The sequence below is a fragment of the Oryza glaberrima genome, chromosome 6 (genome assembly GCF_000147395.1).
Source record: "Oryza glaberrima chromosome 6, OglaRS2, whole genome shotgun sequence".
Classification (NCBI taxonomy): Eukaryota; Viridiplantae; Streptophyta; class Magnoliopsida; order Poales; family Poaceae; genus Oryza; species Oryza glaberrima.
The window spans coordinates 11,508,136-11,523,599 of NC_068331.1; the positions used below are offsets into that span (position 1 = coordinate 11,508,136).

Here is a 15,464-nt window from a genome sequence, read left to right on the forward strand (position 1 = left end):
ATGGCTCTCAAGAATCTCCTTCTGCTTGTCTTCCTGACTGCTCTGCTTTTCTTCTTCCTGGATGTAGCTCACGCTAGAGAACTCTCTGAAGCCAGTGGTTTGTAACGATGACCCCTGTCTCCCTCTCTCTCCTTCCAATGGCTTAAATTAATATTCAAGCAAAGCTATCTATTTGAATAGATGATAATAAAACATGAATAATATTGTAAGTTCGGCACCAGTAATGTATGTGTTCGTATTGTTTATATTTAGGCAAGAGTCATTGTATGTAAAATATGACTATTAAACGACGAGTACTAAGAATCTTGTGTATGCAGAAATCTGAGGGGAAGAATGTGAAGCCTTCAGGGACGCCAGGGGTCGAGGATCAGAAGTGGGGAGGTGGATATCATCACGGTGGTGGGTATGGTGGAGGATATGGACGTCCTGGATATGGTGGTGGGTATGGTGGAGGATATGGCCGTCCTGGGTATGGAGGAGGATATGGCCGTCCTGGGTATGGAGGAGGATATGGCCACCCTGGGTATGGTGGTGGCTATGGAGGTGGATACGGTAGTGGATATGACGGCGGGTATGGTCATCCTGGCCATGGTGGAGGATATGGTGGTGGGTACGGAGGTGGTTACGGTGGTGGCGGTGGCTATGGTGGTGGTGGAGGCTACGGAGGAGGACAAGGTGGTGGTTGGCCTTGATAAGTAGCCGAAAAGAGACATATGTCTGTTAAATAAGTCAATTATGACAAACTTGTTTGAGTATGCATGTATCTTCCAACATGTATTCTAGCTTTGAGCATAATAATATGGTGTATTTGAAAATATTTATATCTCTCTTTTCTTTTTTCTTTCGAAAACATATATAGGAGAATTGCGCTTTATTTTATTAAGGAGAGAGCAAAATACATGTGCAAGAAAAAAGAAAAATAACAAAACCACTCACAAAGAGGAACTCATGTGACGCATGGGTGCCTGCTAAACACCACAAACTACTAGTCTCTCCGGACATGGCTGCCAAGACCACTGTAATAGTTGGGTTAGCTCCATCAAGCACACAGTTATTGCGATGCTTCCAAATTTTTTAAGCAACCAAAATGACCAAAGAGTTCAGCCCATTTCTCATCTCTTTAGGCGCTCTTTTGATCATTCTACATCAATCCTGCGAAGTTGACTCTGAAGGTTGAGGTGCAATAGCACCTAGGTTCAGTCTCCCAAGGATCAAGGCCCGTATTTGCCACGATAAAACACAAGAAACAAGAATATGCTGCATTATCTCTTCCTCTTGGTCACAAAGGGGGTACACGGCCAAATGAGGTAATTAAATTACATTGGGCTAAATGATTACTTGTCCAACTACTGATCTTACTAGCCAACCAAATGTAAAATTTGCAACGGAGGGGGTTGGGAGTTGCAACTCTTCGAAATTCTCCTCTAGGGTGCTAACATGATAGACCTGAGAAAATAAGCTTCATAGACCGACATACTTGTGTAAGAGCCAGCCCCTTGTCAGTTTCCATTTGTGCTCATCCAGGACCCCTTGTTGCAAGACCAATCCATCAAGTAAACACCAAATACCTAGGTACTCAAAAATAGTAATGTCTCCTCTAATATCCGCCACCCAAATCCTATTGCTCAAGGCTTGTGCTACTGTGCATTGTTTGCTTAGACTTCCTTTTTTTTTTGAACACGCTTGCACGTCAATATATTAGAAAGAAAACAGTTTTGTTACACAACGCAATCGGCCAGACTGGCCTATGCCAAGGAAAGGAAAAAAAACAAAACAAAAACCGAAGATAGGGAAGTACTACAACAGCTAAAAACCGAAGCTAGGGCAGAGCCATGCCAAACTCCCAAGAAATCCAGAACAAAGTATCCTTAGACTTCCTGGAAATCAAGTTGATAAGATGAGCCAATTCGGTGACAGTTCTGTCATTTAACCACCGCAAGTCCATAACAAAGTATCCTGGCCATAACGCTGAAGTGTTGAACAGTTCATAAGGCCGTGTACAATGGTGTGTAATAACAGTCTCTCTTCGTTGTCATGTAAGTAAAATTGATGATGTGGGAGAGAGAGGGGAGGAAAGAGAAAGATGGTTGCGCTATGCATGACAACAGCTTAGAATCGACTTTTAATTATTGAAGGAGAGAAGGATAGTAAAACAATATTTTGGTGCATTAATGGTTAAAACTTCTTGTTGTTTCAATTATTACAGGAGTATAGTCTCTAAGTGGTACGTATTAACTAAGAGACCTTACATCAGGTCTTACCTTTGTACATACCCTAAGCATCGCATGCATGGCACTTGAATAGGCAACCTTTCCAAGGTCGAGTACGGTCAGTAGTTATTATTATTATTATTATTATTATTATTATTATTATTATTATTATTATTATTATTATTATTGTTTGCAACCAAAGCCACCTAATACACAAAGCCCATCCAAGCCTTTCCAAGTTATGAATACCCAGGAAACAAGGCAGTACCACCATTCTCATTCTATTGCCCTTTCGATAGGAAACCCATGTGTCCCTTGTCAATAGCTTTGACAACCTATTTGGGTAGATCCATTGCCATCATCCATCTATCTATCTATCTATCTATCTATACCTATACTAATTGGGCACTTTCTACGAGCTTCCACGTTAACCAGAGAGACCTAGCCATTGATTTAGTTAATCACAAAATTAGAGCCACAGATCATGTTTAATATCATGGGCTTGAGTTGCAGGCCCGCATCAATCTGTTATTAAGACCTGAACGTATTGTACCTTTAGGATATTGTCAGTTTCGAGTTGTCTTGTTGGTTCTGGATGTTTCCTTCAAGGATTTGACTTCTAGATGATTTCTATTTATATGGATACTGTTGTTATGCTAATGTGAGTCAAGTTGGGACGAACTTGTGCTCAGAATATGGTTTCTTGGTTGTTGCATGTGTAGGTGTTGCTTGAGGCCTCGGGAGAGTATTGCCGATGATAGATCAGAGCCGGCTTGGGAGAAGTAGACGTCCAGAGATCATGTGACATACTAAAAGGCTAGAGACAAATGCATGTGGTGATGAAGAATCCAATGGTTTACAAGAGGGATTATGTACATATGAAAATATGAAAATAGTAGTCGAATTTGGAAGGGAGTCTGAATTCAGGAAGATTGATAGAGATAAGGAAATGGATAAGTTGTATACTTGCAAGAGAGGGTTTCTCGTGTGGTTGGCGGTCCTAAGTTGTGTTAGATTTGTGGGCTTTGCACAGCCTATCTTCTGTATAAATAAAGAGGTAGGGTGTGGCCTCCCGATATTGGTTTTAGAGATACTTGAGTTGAGAGAATGTTAGAGTTTTGAGTTTAGTTTGAGATTGCTGTTAGTGCACTTTGTAAACACTAGTTGATGCAATAAAGTCAAGATTCAATCTACATCTTCGAATTTGTCATCTACCAGTGTTTTCTAGATCCCGACGGGAGTGCGGCGGTCTAACTGCAGGTGCGCGCGTGGTCTGAGCGGCCAGACAACAGTGGTCTGGCCGGTGGGTAGTGGGCGGTGTGACCGGCGGTGACAAGACTTCGTCAACCACTCCGTTCGAGGTAAATCTTTTATTCCGTAAAAGATTTTGGGTTTTTGGTTTTCCCTACCATTCACCCCCTTTGGTAAGTTTGTTTGTTCTTATTCGATAAAAAAATAAATCAAGTGATGAAGGTCAATATGTCCTTGATTATTATTTTTTCCCTTTTTTTTTTCTTTACCGACGAATGGCCAGCTCAATCAATGGCTTTATGATTGTAGGAAATGTGAGATCAAGGACAACAAATTAGAAGGACTACCTAACAGGGAAAAGCTAGAGGTGCGATCGGATTGATAAATTTTAGAGAGGCTCGCTAGACACTTGAGGGGAACGTCAGTTTTCTTTCTCAAGTCCACAGATAACAGACTCGAACTACACGATTGAATTTCAAGATATATTTCGTAAACCTTTCATGATACATATGCTGCTCCCGCTGTTTCAAATTATTTAGCATTTTAATTTTTTTTATTAAGTCAGACATTACTAATTTTAACCACCAATTTGCAAAAAAAAATATTCTTTAGTATTATAAGGTTCATTTTTTAATTCACAATAAAAAACTATTTACATATTGTTAACCTACTTGATTTTTTAAGAAATTAGTGGTCAAAGTTAGACTTAATTCAAAACGCGGATATAGTACAGTCTAAAAGAGCGTGCGTAAAAAACACCAGTACATGGAAGTAATAATAGAAATGTCTCTCCGATCCTCGCTGTTAACTACACAAAGACATCACAACGCTAATGTTGATTAACGAGCAATATCGATTGATCGACGATTTAATTAACACTTCTCAAATTAACGTGTGGTACTAGTAGTGCATCTATTCATTTCACCTTTTGCCGACGCCGACTATTAATTTCAAGGAGGTAGCACGTACTTATACATCAGCCTTTTAGAGCAAGTTTCGTAACAACTAAAGTACACGGACGGTACATATAAACTTATGCCGGTGTAATCACCTAGTTCTCTAAATTCTCAGACTGCAATTTTGGTCTCTCAACTTGTCTCAGGTGTCATAGGTCTAAACGGACTCTAACCCGCTCCGTGTACTGATGTGGTATGTCATGGTGACGCCTACGTGTCGGTAGAACCATATATATATCAGTCACACATAGCAAAAAAAAATAAGAACATATTTTTTCTCCTCTCTTATTTATTTATTTTTCAAAATTTAAAACTTCATTTTCTCTTCCCTCCTTTCTTTTTAATTTTTTTTTCTATGTGACTGACATGTGGATCCCACTGACATGTAAGCGTCAGCGTCACATGCCACGTCATCTCACGAAGCGGGTTAGAGCTCGTTTGGACCTATATGATACCCGAGACAAGTTGAGGGACCCAAAAATGCATTTTGAGAGTTCAGGGACATAAGTGGCACACCTGCACAAGTTTAAGGACCACCGGTGCACTTCACTCTTTAATAATATAGCCAACTACTAGCTCCAAAAATTAAAACATCATCTATAGCTAACCTAATAGTCCACTCATACAATAGTTAGTTGTAGATATGTACTGCATAATTAATATCTAATCCACATATCTCTCTCACATAGTTTATTGGAGCTCGTGCTGTAGCTGGCTACTAAGAGCAAGTTTAATAGTAGGCTATAAGCCAACTATAAGCTTACGTGGAGGAAAGAGAATTTAAAAATGAAGAGGGTTGGCTATCATGTAAGAGCTAGCTATATATTCACATACTTCAAGATAAATACATTAAATGCATAGGTGAGATATAGAGAGAAGGAAAAAAATAGAGATAACCTAATAGCTCATCTACTATACATGTTAACTACAATATAAGCTATAATTAAGCTTATAGTTGGCTCTATTATTAAACTTGCTCGTATAGCCCACTACTAGCTCCAAATCATCTATATCCAATGTAATAGCCAATTTATACAATAGTTGCTTACTATACTATTAATATCTGGTCCCACCTGTCATACACATATTACGTCTTATAGTCCGTGATGCAGCTGGCTACAGATCTGTAGCCCACTGCTCTTCTCTTTCTTTCTTTCTCTTTAAATATATAGCTTGCTATTGTACCTGCTCTAATATGTAGCCATCTTTTCTTCTCTCTCCTCTCCTCTCTCCTCCATATAAGCAGAAATATGATGTGGCAACTTGTATAGTCCGCTTGCATCATCTTATTGTACTCGCCCTTATTTCATAGCATCATCCGATCGAGTATACTTATCAAAGTTATTAGTTATATGCCGTATGGTAAAGACCGTGGATGCAATTCATTTTTATCATTGAAAAAATCGATCGAGTACACGTATCTAATAGACTAATACACAGTCAAGCGCGCGTCGCACGCTGCATATGCAACTGAAACATGATTTGCATTCCCTGCATGGAATTTAATCAGAAGATTTAACTATTACATGCGACTAAAAATCAAACACTCCCTCCGTTTCACAATGTAAGCCATTCTAGCATTTACCATATTTATATTGATATTAATAAATCTAGACATATATATCTATGTATATTCATTAACATCAATACGAATGTGGAAAATATTAGAATGACTTATATTGGGAAACGGAGGAAGTAATTAATTAGTCTTTGTGGAAAGGGCCAGTTTACTGAAAGGGCCAGTTTACTGAAAGATATGCACTGGTTACAATCAGTTAGTAGTATCTAATGTGTCACTAGTTTGATAATTGACTTTACAAACAGATCAATTGTCTGTCATCTCAATCATCTTTTCTTTTTCCTTGTTTCGTCCTGATGACTTGCCTCGCTCACTATAATTGGCTACAAGGAAACTGAGTTGATGATGTGATATCTACCAAAAAGCAATTTGATCTCAATCCTAACGCCCAACTGTATTACTGAAATAATTATTGAACGTAGAAATTTTGGATCTGTTCATGAACCCACTGATAGGATCAAGAATAATGTGCATGCGTTGAAGCACCTATAAATAGCGCAGAGTGGCAGTGCATTCTTCTCATCACAGGCTAGCAAGCTCGACTGATCATCTGAAATGGCTCGCAAGAATCTCCTTCTGCTTGGTGTCTTCCTATCTGCTCTGCTTTTCTTCTTCCTGGATGTAGCTCACGCAAGAGAGCTCGCTGAAGTCAGTGGTTTGTATCTGTGACCCTTCTCTCTATCTCTTTCTCCCTCCTTCCAATGGCATAAATGAATACTCAAGAATAGCAATCTATTTGCATATGATAAATAAAAAATGAATTAAATTGGAAAAAAAGTATATGTTATTCCCCCCAATTATTTCACCAGAGCACTTAACCCCTAAAGTATTTTTTGACTCATTTTTACACCTCCAGACTATTGAAAATGGTTCACTTCAGTCCCGTAACGATATCTCTCTTTTTTTTCTCTCTGTATAAGTTATATTTTGCACTGAAAATTTGGTAGAATACAGACGTATTCACAACTTATGTCTCAACATTTTTTTTATCTTTTTTTCTCACTGTTTATGTAATTATGTAGGTTGAAAGCACATAAGACTTAAACATCAAAATTTTAAAATTCAAACAAACAAGAATGAAAAAAATGAAAATATTTTTGAACTTTGATAATGATGGCATCTATAGCTCTAACAAATTTCAGCTTAAAATACAACTTGTATAATGAGTATTAAGGAGTAAAGTGAACTATTTTAATAGTTTAGGGGGTTAAATGAGAAAAAATAGTTCAAGGGTCAAGTGATTCATTGAATTAGTTCGGGGGATTAATATGGATTTTTTCCAATTAAATTATATGTTCAGCACCAACGCATGTGTTTGTATTGTTTATATTTAGGTAGGAGTCGTCCTATAAAAAATATGACCATTAAAGGAAATTTCTTATGCACGCAGAATCTGAGGGGAAGAATGTGAAGCCAACAGGTGGGTCAGGGGTCGATGATCATAAGTGGGGCGGTGCTCATGGTGGAGGATATGGATATGGCGGCGGGTATGGTGGAGGAGGATATGGTCATCCTGGGTATGGTGGTGGCTATGGTGGTGGATATGACCACCCTGGATATGGCGGTGGCTACGGAGGTGGATACGGCCAAGGATATGGCGGTAGGTACGGTCATCCTGGTCATGGTGGAGGATATGGTGGTGGTTACGGAGGTGGTTATGGTGGAGGATACGGTGGTGGGGGTGGCTACGGTGGTGGTGGAGGTTATGGAGGAGGACATGGTGGTGGTTGGCCTTAATAGGTATTCGAGTCATCTAAGTACAACTGTTAAATAAGTCAATTATGACAAACTTGTTTGAGTATGCATGCTGCTAGTAGGAACATTGTATAGTAGCAAGAAACTAGAAGAGCATCATGTTTGGTCTCTTCTTATATATGTATGTTCCTTCCAACATGTATTCTGGCTTTAAGCATAATAATATGGTATATCTGAAAATATTTATATCTCTAGCTCTATATTTCTAGGCTATTGACCCTTTCGCTTATAATATAGTCTACTGGTAGCATAAGTTCATTTTTTTTAATCTAATGGGCCGTATCTCTTTATATTACCGTATCAACTACTGGTAGTAGAATATGTTTTTTCAATTGATAGTAGAACTTATAAATAATTAGTTGAGATTACTTCTACTATGATAATTAATACTGGTAGTAAAATAGTATCATTAGAGAGTATTGTAAAATTAGTCCTTTAGTTTTTGGATGAGCTTCAACATACTTAGATGTTCTTCAAAATATCCATCACCTCTTTCCAACCCAATCATTAATATTGTAGGACCTGTACATGGGTGTTCTCAGACAATGTATAGCAACCCCCACCCATCCTTCGATGGCAAAACATGAAACTGAAGCTGATTTGTTCCTCTCATGCCTAACCAAGGGTAGCCCACATTGCTAAAATCATTCGCCTTCCCCCATTTACCTCCTCTCACTATGCGATGCTTGGATGCCGCCGTACCCCATCAACCGGATGCAAGGGGGCAAGGATAATCAACAGCACTACAAGAAGTTTGAATTAGGTCCAACCAAGAACAGCAGGCCCTCTCCATGCAAGCATCTCTGCCCTGGGTGTGGGTACTTGGTGCATGTGCGCTAGGAACGAAAAGTAATGCACACCCATATCTCTTTATTCATCCACGCAAGTATGCGGCACATATAGTACCTCATCCAGCCTCATGGAGCCTAGCTTCCCAACTCATTCCGAGATAAAGGCGTACTCCGATTCTAAAATCCGCTCCAACCCCATGCATGATTTAGAACTCGCATCTAGTGCCTCAAACTTTTATCTCAAAAATCACAAACTTCCACCTCAAAAATATGAAACTTTCACAGAAAATCACAAGAACATTCAGTCGAAGTCAAAACTTTCATCTCAAAATCACAAAACTTCCAATTTGAAAATTTTGAAACTTTCATCTCGGTCACAAAAACTTTCAATTCAAATATAAAACTTTCTCTAATTAAAAATCTCAAAACTTTCAATTCAAATATTTTCAGGGTTTTTGTTGGAATTATTTGAGTAGTAGAAGTACTTTTAATAAATGAAAGATCATTTCAGCATTTATTGAAATTAAAAATCTAGTTATAATCCTCCTCAGCTTGGGCCGATTCCGGCCTATCTTTCCGCTCGACTCATCCCTCCTTCGTGAAGTCCAGTTTGCTTCCCCATTTCCCTCCTCTCTCTGTCATGTGGGAAACACGCACAGTGTCGTCCACCTCCAGCCATGCTCATGTGCACAGCCGTGAAGCCGATGCCGTGGCTTCCACCAAATCCAGCCTCCACTTTCCCGAAGTCGAAGACCCCTGGAAGTCACTCGTCACCATGGAGCAGATATATTCCAGCTTCAGCCGAGCCCTATTGGTTCCAGTCGTCGTTGGAGGTCGCTGTCATCACCATCGGCATCGCAGCATCCAGGAGAAGCCCGTCTGCCACCTCTCCTCCACCAAAATTCGCCAAAACGCTATCGTCGCCATCTTCCCAAACCTTCCATCACTTAGAGCTCATCACCAGCCATCTGTTGTTGCCGCTCGTCGTTGTCATTGCTTCGCCAAGGATCACCATGTCCTCCTCTTCCTCCCTATGCCCTTGCCTTTCGCCGTTGTGCCGTAGATCGCTGTCGCCCCACCATCCCGTGCTTGCCAGCCGGTGATCCCACATGGCATATCCACATCATCGCTTCATCATGCCCACGTCGATGCCACCTCACCTACCTTTGCTACATGGCATGCATCTAAACTCTAGATCAGATTCCATCTCACAAATTAGATCTCAGTCAACTCTATTCCAACAAATCCTAGTTGTTGATTCCCGTGGTCCGTTGTGGACTATCTCTGTGGACTTGATCCATGGTAGATCCGAGCCCCTCCTCTCTATGACATGTGGGTCTCACATGTCATTGACCTCGGTCTCCACTGATCAGGGCTGACATCATTAATCCTCTTTATCAGTATAAAAATAATTATAAATTGTATCATAAATATGTTTAATCCTTTTAAATAGGCCTTAATTGGAATAGATCTTCTAAAATTCATAACTAATTCATACGAAGTCGGAATGAGGCCGTTCAAGACTCCTAATTCATCTAAAATCAAGATCTCCATGCTTGTTTATTTTAACTATACTGTTAATTAGGTTTTTGTTAATATTTTTCCTCTTTTTACGTGTTAGCTTATTGTTTTCATTGTTTCGGAATATCGTGAGTGCGTCGGCAGAGATTCAAAGGATATATTGAACACCGATTATTACAAGGCAAGTCATATAAATCCCACAAATCCCAAACACAATCTCTTTGAGCATGTTGATCCTACATCTAAATTCTCTATTAATTTCAAATATGCATATATTTTTGAATGTCATCAGGTGATGTGAGCATATTCCTTTGTTATGGCCAATTTGCATTGATTGCACTATTCCTTGTTATCCTATGGGTTATAGTTTGACTAGCTTGGACCTTATATAATGGTTCGGCTAGATATTAGATATAATTTCTTAGTCGTGCTGAGAAACTCTAGTATCATTTTATGTGGGAATAATTAATGCTTCACTCATGATTAATGATGGTTAATTAAGGATATATCACGACAGTTGGTTGTGTTGGTCGTGCTCATGACAATTAAGGACCAGTTCGCGAGCTACTGTTGTGAAGCATTAACCATAATAACTACAAGGTACGTAGGCAACGATTGGACTTTACGTACATCATGATCCATTGTGGAGCACCAGATTCAGAAGTGGTAGATACAAGCCCACTGTGGAGCACCAGATTCAGAAGTGGCAGATATAAGCTAGCCCACGTTGGTCGTTGGGGAGTCTGTTTCGGGCTATATATGGAAAGACTACCATCCGGGAACGGTGAATGCTTTGAGTTGTGTTATGCGAAGGGTCTTGTCACAGTCTCTATTTGGGTACTTTTCGGTATCGCAACACGTGGTTGACACGATGTTAGGGTTGTGTCTTGTGGTTACAATGATACACCTTAAGCCAGAGTAAAACTATTCGAATAGTTGTGCCTGCGGTTATGGGTGAGCCTAACAATGTTTTTCATGATTAGTCTCACATTACTCATCAATGATAATAATCTGGTGATGGTAATTTGGTTGCTCCTGTAATGGAGATTGATATGTGCAAGATGGTTGGGCCTGTACAGCATTGGCAATGTTGTTGTGGTGATTGGTTAATATTGTTAATTAATTACTCAACTATTTTACTACTCTTAAATGTTTTGCTAAATGTTACCTTTGGAAATGAGCCCTATTTTGCCATCCTTTGTTATCTTTGTGCAGCTGCATACTTATTGTGTGGCTTGCTAAGTATTCAATGTACTCACCTTGCAATAATCAATCAAATCTCAGCTGAAGAAAGATTCCCAAGGAGAAACGTTTGGCTTATACCCCAGTTGAGCCGCCTGTGGGAGTAGAGCTGAAGCCATCACTAAATCGTTTATCGGCTATTGTTATATTTTCTATTTTTTAAGTGTTTAACATTATTATTATGATAAATCTATGTACTAAGTTGTTGATTTGTGTACATCGGCTGATTTCAGGACGAGGATTGTATACACAAATTAGTTCGGAAATTATTAGTGAATTTTCAGGTGTGACACTTAGCTATGCTGCTGAAATTTAGGGCCTCCTAATTTGGCAGCCACTCCAAAAGTATGTTAATGAGAATATGATTCAAACATCATGATTATTACAACTTTATATTGAGATCTTCAATTAATACAAATTTCAATCGGAATGTTAATCGTTTTTTAAGTTTTCTAGTAGGATTTGCGCAGAATACAAGCTACACGATCTTCTCTGAATGAACAACATGGTGGTATGGACATTAATGGGATGGATGGCATGAACTAATATCCCTCTTTGCGGAGATGTATATAGAGATGCTCTCTCCGTCCCAACCTCCTTCCTGAGTACATAGAGTACTCCCTTCGTCCCAAATAATAAGTTAATTTATAGATTTTTTAAAAAATAAGTTGATTTCTGTCATCTTACGGGCTTACCTACCCTAGCTTAGTTTTATCCTTTCAATACCTCTTAGCTACCTATCCACTCGCTTATTTTCCTATAGATGAGAGACACTTCAGTCTATTTCCTTAACTTTGGTCGTTGGTTGTTCTCACACGGGCTACGGTGCTGCTGTATAAGGGTGGGCAGGGGTTCAGAGGTTTTCTCGATCTGCATGAGAAGGTCTTCTTTTATGCAAAACGCCTGGAGGCTATCTTACACCCCGCAAGTTGAGTTGTTTAACTTTTTCTTGGGATGGTAGGAATAGTTTTATTTTAGGTAAATCAATGAGTATATATGTACTTGAATTGGTATCAAGAGCTGTGAAAGGGTTGTGAAAAAATAAGAAAAGGAGCTCAACTTGATGATTATTTTGGTTGCTTGGGAGTCTCGATCTGCATGAGAAGGTCTTCTTTTATGCAAAACGCCTGGAGGCTATCTTACACCCCGCAAGTTGAGGTGTTTAACTTTTTCTTGGGATGGTAGGAATAGTTTTATTTTAGGTAAATCAATGAGTATATATGTACTTGAATTGGTATCAAGAGCTGTGAAAGGGTTGTGAAAAAATAAGAAAAGGAGCTCAACTTGATGATTATTTTGGTCGCTTGGGAGATTTGGAAACATAGAAATGATTATGTTTTCAATGGAGCTGTCCCTAATGTGGAAGTTGTCCTCCAAGTTGTGGCTAGCGAGGGCTCCCTTTGGTGTTCGGCAGGGGCATCGGGGCTACGTGAGCTTTTCACTATGTGAATAGTGCTAGCTCCGTAGGGAGGTCGGCGTGGGTGTGGGCATGTGTTTGTGTTTTTTTTTTTAGTCTTGGTATTGTCTGTTGTAAGATCTTGGTGGGGAGTTTCACCCACCACTTATCTTTCTCTCTTAATGAAATGATATGCAAATCTCCTACGTATTCTTAAAAAAAAGCATGTACTTGAATTGAGTCCCAGTCAAAACTCTTGCCTTTCACAAGTAACTTACTTATACTTTCAAGATGAGATGTGCAATGGAACACATCTGATGGCAGGCTTCCCATTTGAGGCAGTGCCATATATGTTGCCTATTATCACATACACTGGGTTTGAAATATTAAATGCTGAATGTATATGTTGAAACTAATAGTAACTTGGTTTAATAGAAACAAATATACTACCACTTAGTTTTCTCATGAATAGACATTTTTTACAGTGTGATGGAGGTAGGATCAATCCACTTTTCGTTCATTTCTATTTCTAGATTACTACCTATTAAAAAATTACCAGCAGAGACCACCGTAAAAGGACTCTGTGTTTCTGTTCTTCTTTTGCATCTTATCATGATGTATCAGGTTTGGCATGTTTTGACATAACATTTTGCAAATAAGCGTATAGATGGCAATAAGGCCTGAGGCCCGACAGCATGACACAGCATGGCTGGTGTTGGACCCATGCCAGCCCGGCCCAACAGTTGGGCCGATGTCTTGGCATAGTGGGCCGACCTGGCATGGCACAGTCAAAGAAAACTAGTTGAGGGATTCAAAATAGACTTAATTTCAGCCTTATAAGGTACTCCAAGGAAAAGAGGGACACAAAATAGACTTATTCTAGCCATATAACACACAGCCCAAAGAGATAAGGGAGAACAATAGACTTATTCTATGAAGAAGCAAAATGTGTTGTCGTGCCTTCGGGCCGGCCCGGCACGGACTGAGTCTTATTGGGCCATGCATGGGCCGTGGTTGCAGCCCGTGGGCAGGTATGGCCTGGCCCGGCGTGTAGGTCGGGCGTGCTAGCCCGACTGACCTCTGCCTAGGCCCGGTTGTGCCTGGGCCATGCCGGGCCAGGCAGCCCATTTGGCGATCTATAACTAGACGTTATTCCAGACCAATACCAGTGAGTTTCTTCTTTTTTTAAAAAAGTACATCCTTAAAACTATACATCAAATCTAGCATGTTTTATTCAGTTCTGCTACCTTTATCACATCACTTGCACTGTTGCAGCATCAATTCAATGAAAAATTGCCATAAAACAAAAGTGCATATTGCTTCTTGAATCAGCTTCTCAAGCATAGCAGTTTAGACATCACTAGAGCCACTTAATTTGTTAGTTGACACAGATAAAGGTTTCCAGACAGTGGATAATTAAGCTGATAGCGAGACATAACAATCTCTTTTCTAAGTCCCTAGCTAGAAACCGTGCAACCATATCAGCTGAATTTGTTGGACATTTGATATTTCAGCTACAATATAATGTCCCATCCACTGTAGATCTAACTGATAGAGACATAAATGGATGTATATGCAAATGGAGACACTATAAATAGAGGAAAGGAATACATGTGTTCATCATCAGCTCATTGGCAATGGCTTCCAAGTCATTGTTGCTGCTTGGTGTGGTCGTAGCCTCACTTCTGCTTGTTGCACAAGAAGTCGCTGCAGCGAGAGAGCTCACAGAAGCAAATGGTTTGCAACTTCTCTCTGACTCATGTATGCATCGAATGAAGGATAGACGACATTAGTAGTGAAAGTATCAGTGGTAGAAGTCGCTTTTAGTTTTCAGGATGCATGCCTGCCATCAGAAAATTCGATGGGTGTGTGAATCCTTCCTGCTACATTATCCATCCTAGGTAGATTTTGGTGTACACATAGTTGTCTCTTCATAAATTCGTTCTGTCAGAAATCACAGTTATTATGTCCTTCAACCATCGATTCTTTTTATAATATACTATGTATATACCATTATGTAGTTAGGGGGTGTTTGGGAAAGAGGGAAAGTTTAGTCCCTCTCTCCCAAACACCCCCTTAATTAATTAATTGATTTGCCAGAAAAATAGCATTCACAATTTAACAGAAACAACTCATTCAACTTATTAGAAAACATAGATTACTATTACATATGGATCTATATACATGAAGAGAGCATATTAGTAGACCAATATAATAATAATAATAATTTCTTATATGCAGAAGCTAAGGGGAAGAACATGAAACCGGAAGTAGTCCATGTCCCTCAAGATGAGAAGATAGCATACCATGGTGATGGATATAGACATGGAGGAGGCTATGGTGGCGGTTATGGATCTGGGTACGGCGGAGGAAATGGTGGTGGGTATGGTGGTGGATATGGCGGCTACGGTGGTGGATATGGTGGAGGATATGGTGGTGGAGGAGGAGGTGGTGGATATGGAGGATATGGTGAATATGGTGGTGGCGGATACGAAGGATACGACGGAGGATACGGTGGTGGCGGTGGTGGAGGAGGATATGGTGGTGGTGGCTATCCCAGCGGTGGATACTATGGTGGTGGTGGTGGCGGTGGTTGGCACTAAGAAGCAAGGCTACATACAAAGAATACTATTTATGAGAAGAAAATAGACATATTTTCTTTCTTACATATTGTTTTATCTAGATGTTTGTTTCTATGAATTAAATTAATTTCACCTTGTATCTTGTATGACCAAATATAAGTGAATGGTGCATTTTATTTCA

General features: G+C 39.7%; 3 protein-coding genes across 3 annotated transcripts; all 3 read left to right on the forward strand.

Moving 5' to 3' along the window:
• LOC127777837 (uncharacterized) lies at positions 1–788 on the forward strand. The gene is made up of 2 exons (XM_052304455.1): positions 1–97; positions 319–788. Exons 1-2 carry the CDS (start codon positions 1–3, stop codon positions 690–692), a joined length of 471 nt encoding a protein of 156 aa, XP_052160415.1. The 3' UTR covers positions 693–788.
• Positions 789–6,493: 5,705 nt separating this feature from the next.
• LOC127776036 (glycine-rich cell wall structural protein-like) lies at positions 6,494–7,937 on the forward strand. Its single transcript, XM_052302353.1, has 2 exons — positions 6,494–6,651; positions 7,387–7,937. Exons 1-2 carry the CDS (start codon positions 6,552–6,554, stop codon positions 7,731–7,733), a joined length of 447 nt encoding a protein of 148 aa, XP_052158313.1. The 5' UTR covers positions 6,494–6,551; the 3' UTR covers positions 7,734–7,937.
• Positions 7,938–14,338: 6,401 nt separating this feature from the next.
• Positions 14,339–15,464, forward strand: LOC127776035 (uncharacterized). The gene is made up of 2 exons (XM_052302352.1): positions 14,339–14,438; positions 14,943–15,464. The coding sequence occupies exons 1-2, from the start codon at positions 14,339–14,341 to the stop codon at positions 15,302–15,304; spliced, it is 462 nt and encodes a 153-aa protein (XP_052158312.1). The 3' UTR covers positions 15,305–15,464.

Coding starts and splice junctions, on each gene's coding strand:
- LOC127777837 (XM_052304455.1), top strand. CDS start 1: ATGGCTCTCAAGAATCTCCTTCTGCTTGTCTTCCTGACTGCTCTGCTT. Junction 98..318: donor AGAACTCTCTGAAGCCAGTG/GTTTGTAACGAT, acceptor TGTGTATGCAGA/AATCTGAGGGGAAGAATGTG.
- LOC127776036 (XM_052302353.1), top strand. CDS start 6,552: ATGGCTCGCAAGAATCTCCTTCTGCTTGGTGTCTTCCTATCTGCTCTG. Junction 6,652..7,386: donor AGAGCTCGCTGAAGTCAGTG/GTTTGTATCTGT, acceptor TTATGCACGCAG/AATCTGAGGGGAAGAATGTG.
- LOC127776035 (XM_052302352.1), top strand. CDS start 14,339: ATGGCTTCCAAGTCATTGTTGCTGCTTGGTGTGGTCGTAGCCTCACTT. Junction 14,439..14,942: donor AGAGCTCACAGAAGCAAATG/GTTTGCAACTTC, acceptor TCTTATATGCAG/AAGCTAAGGGGAAGAACATG.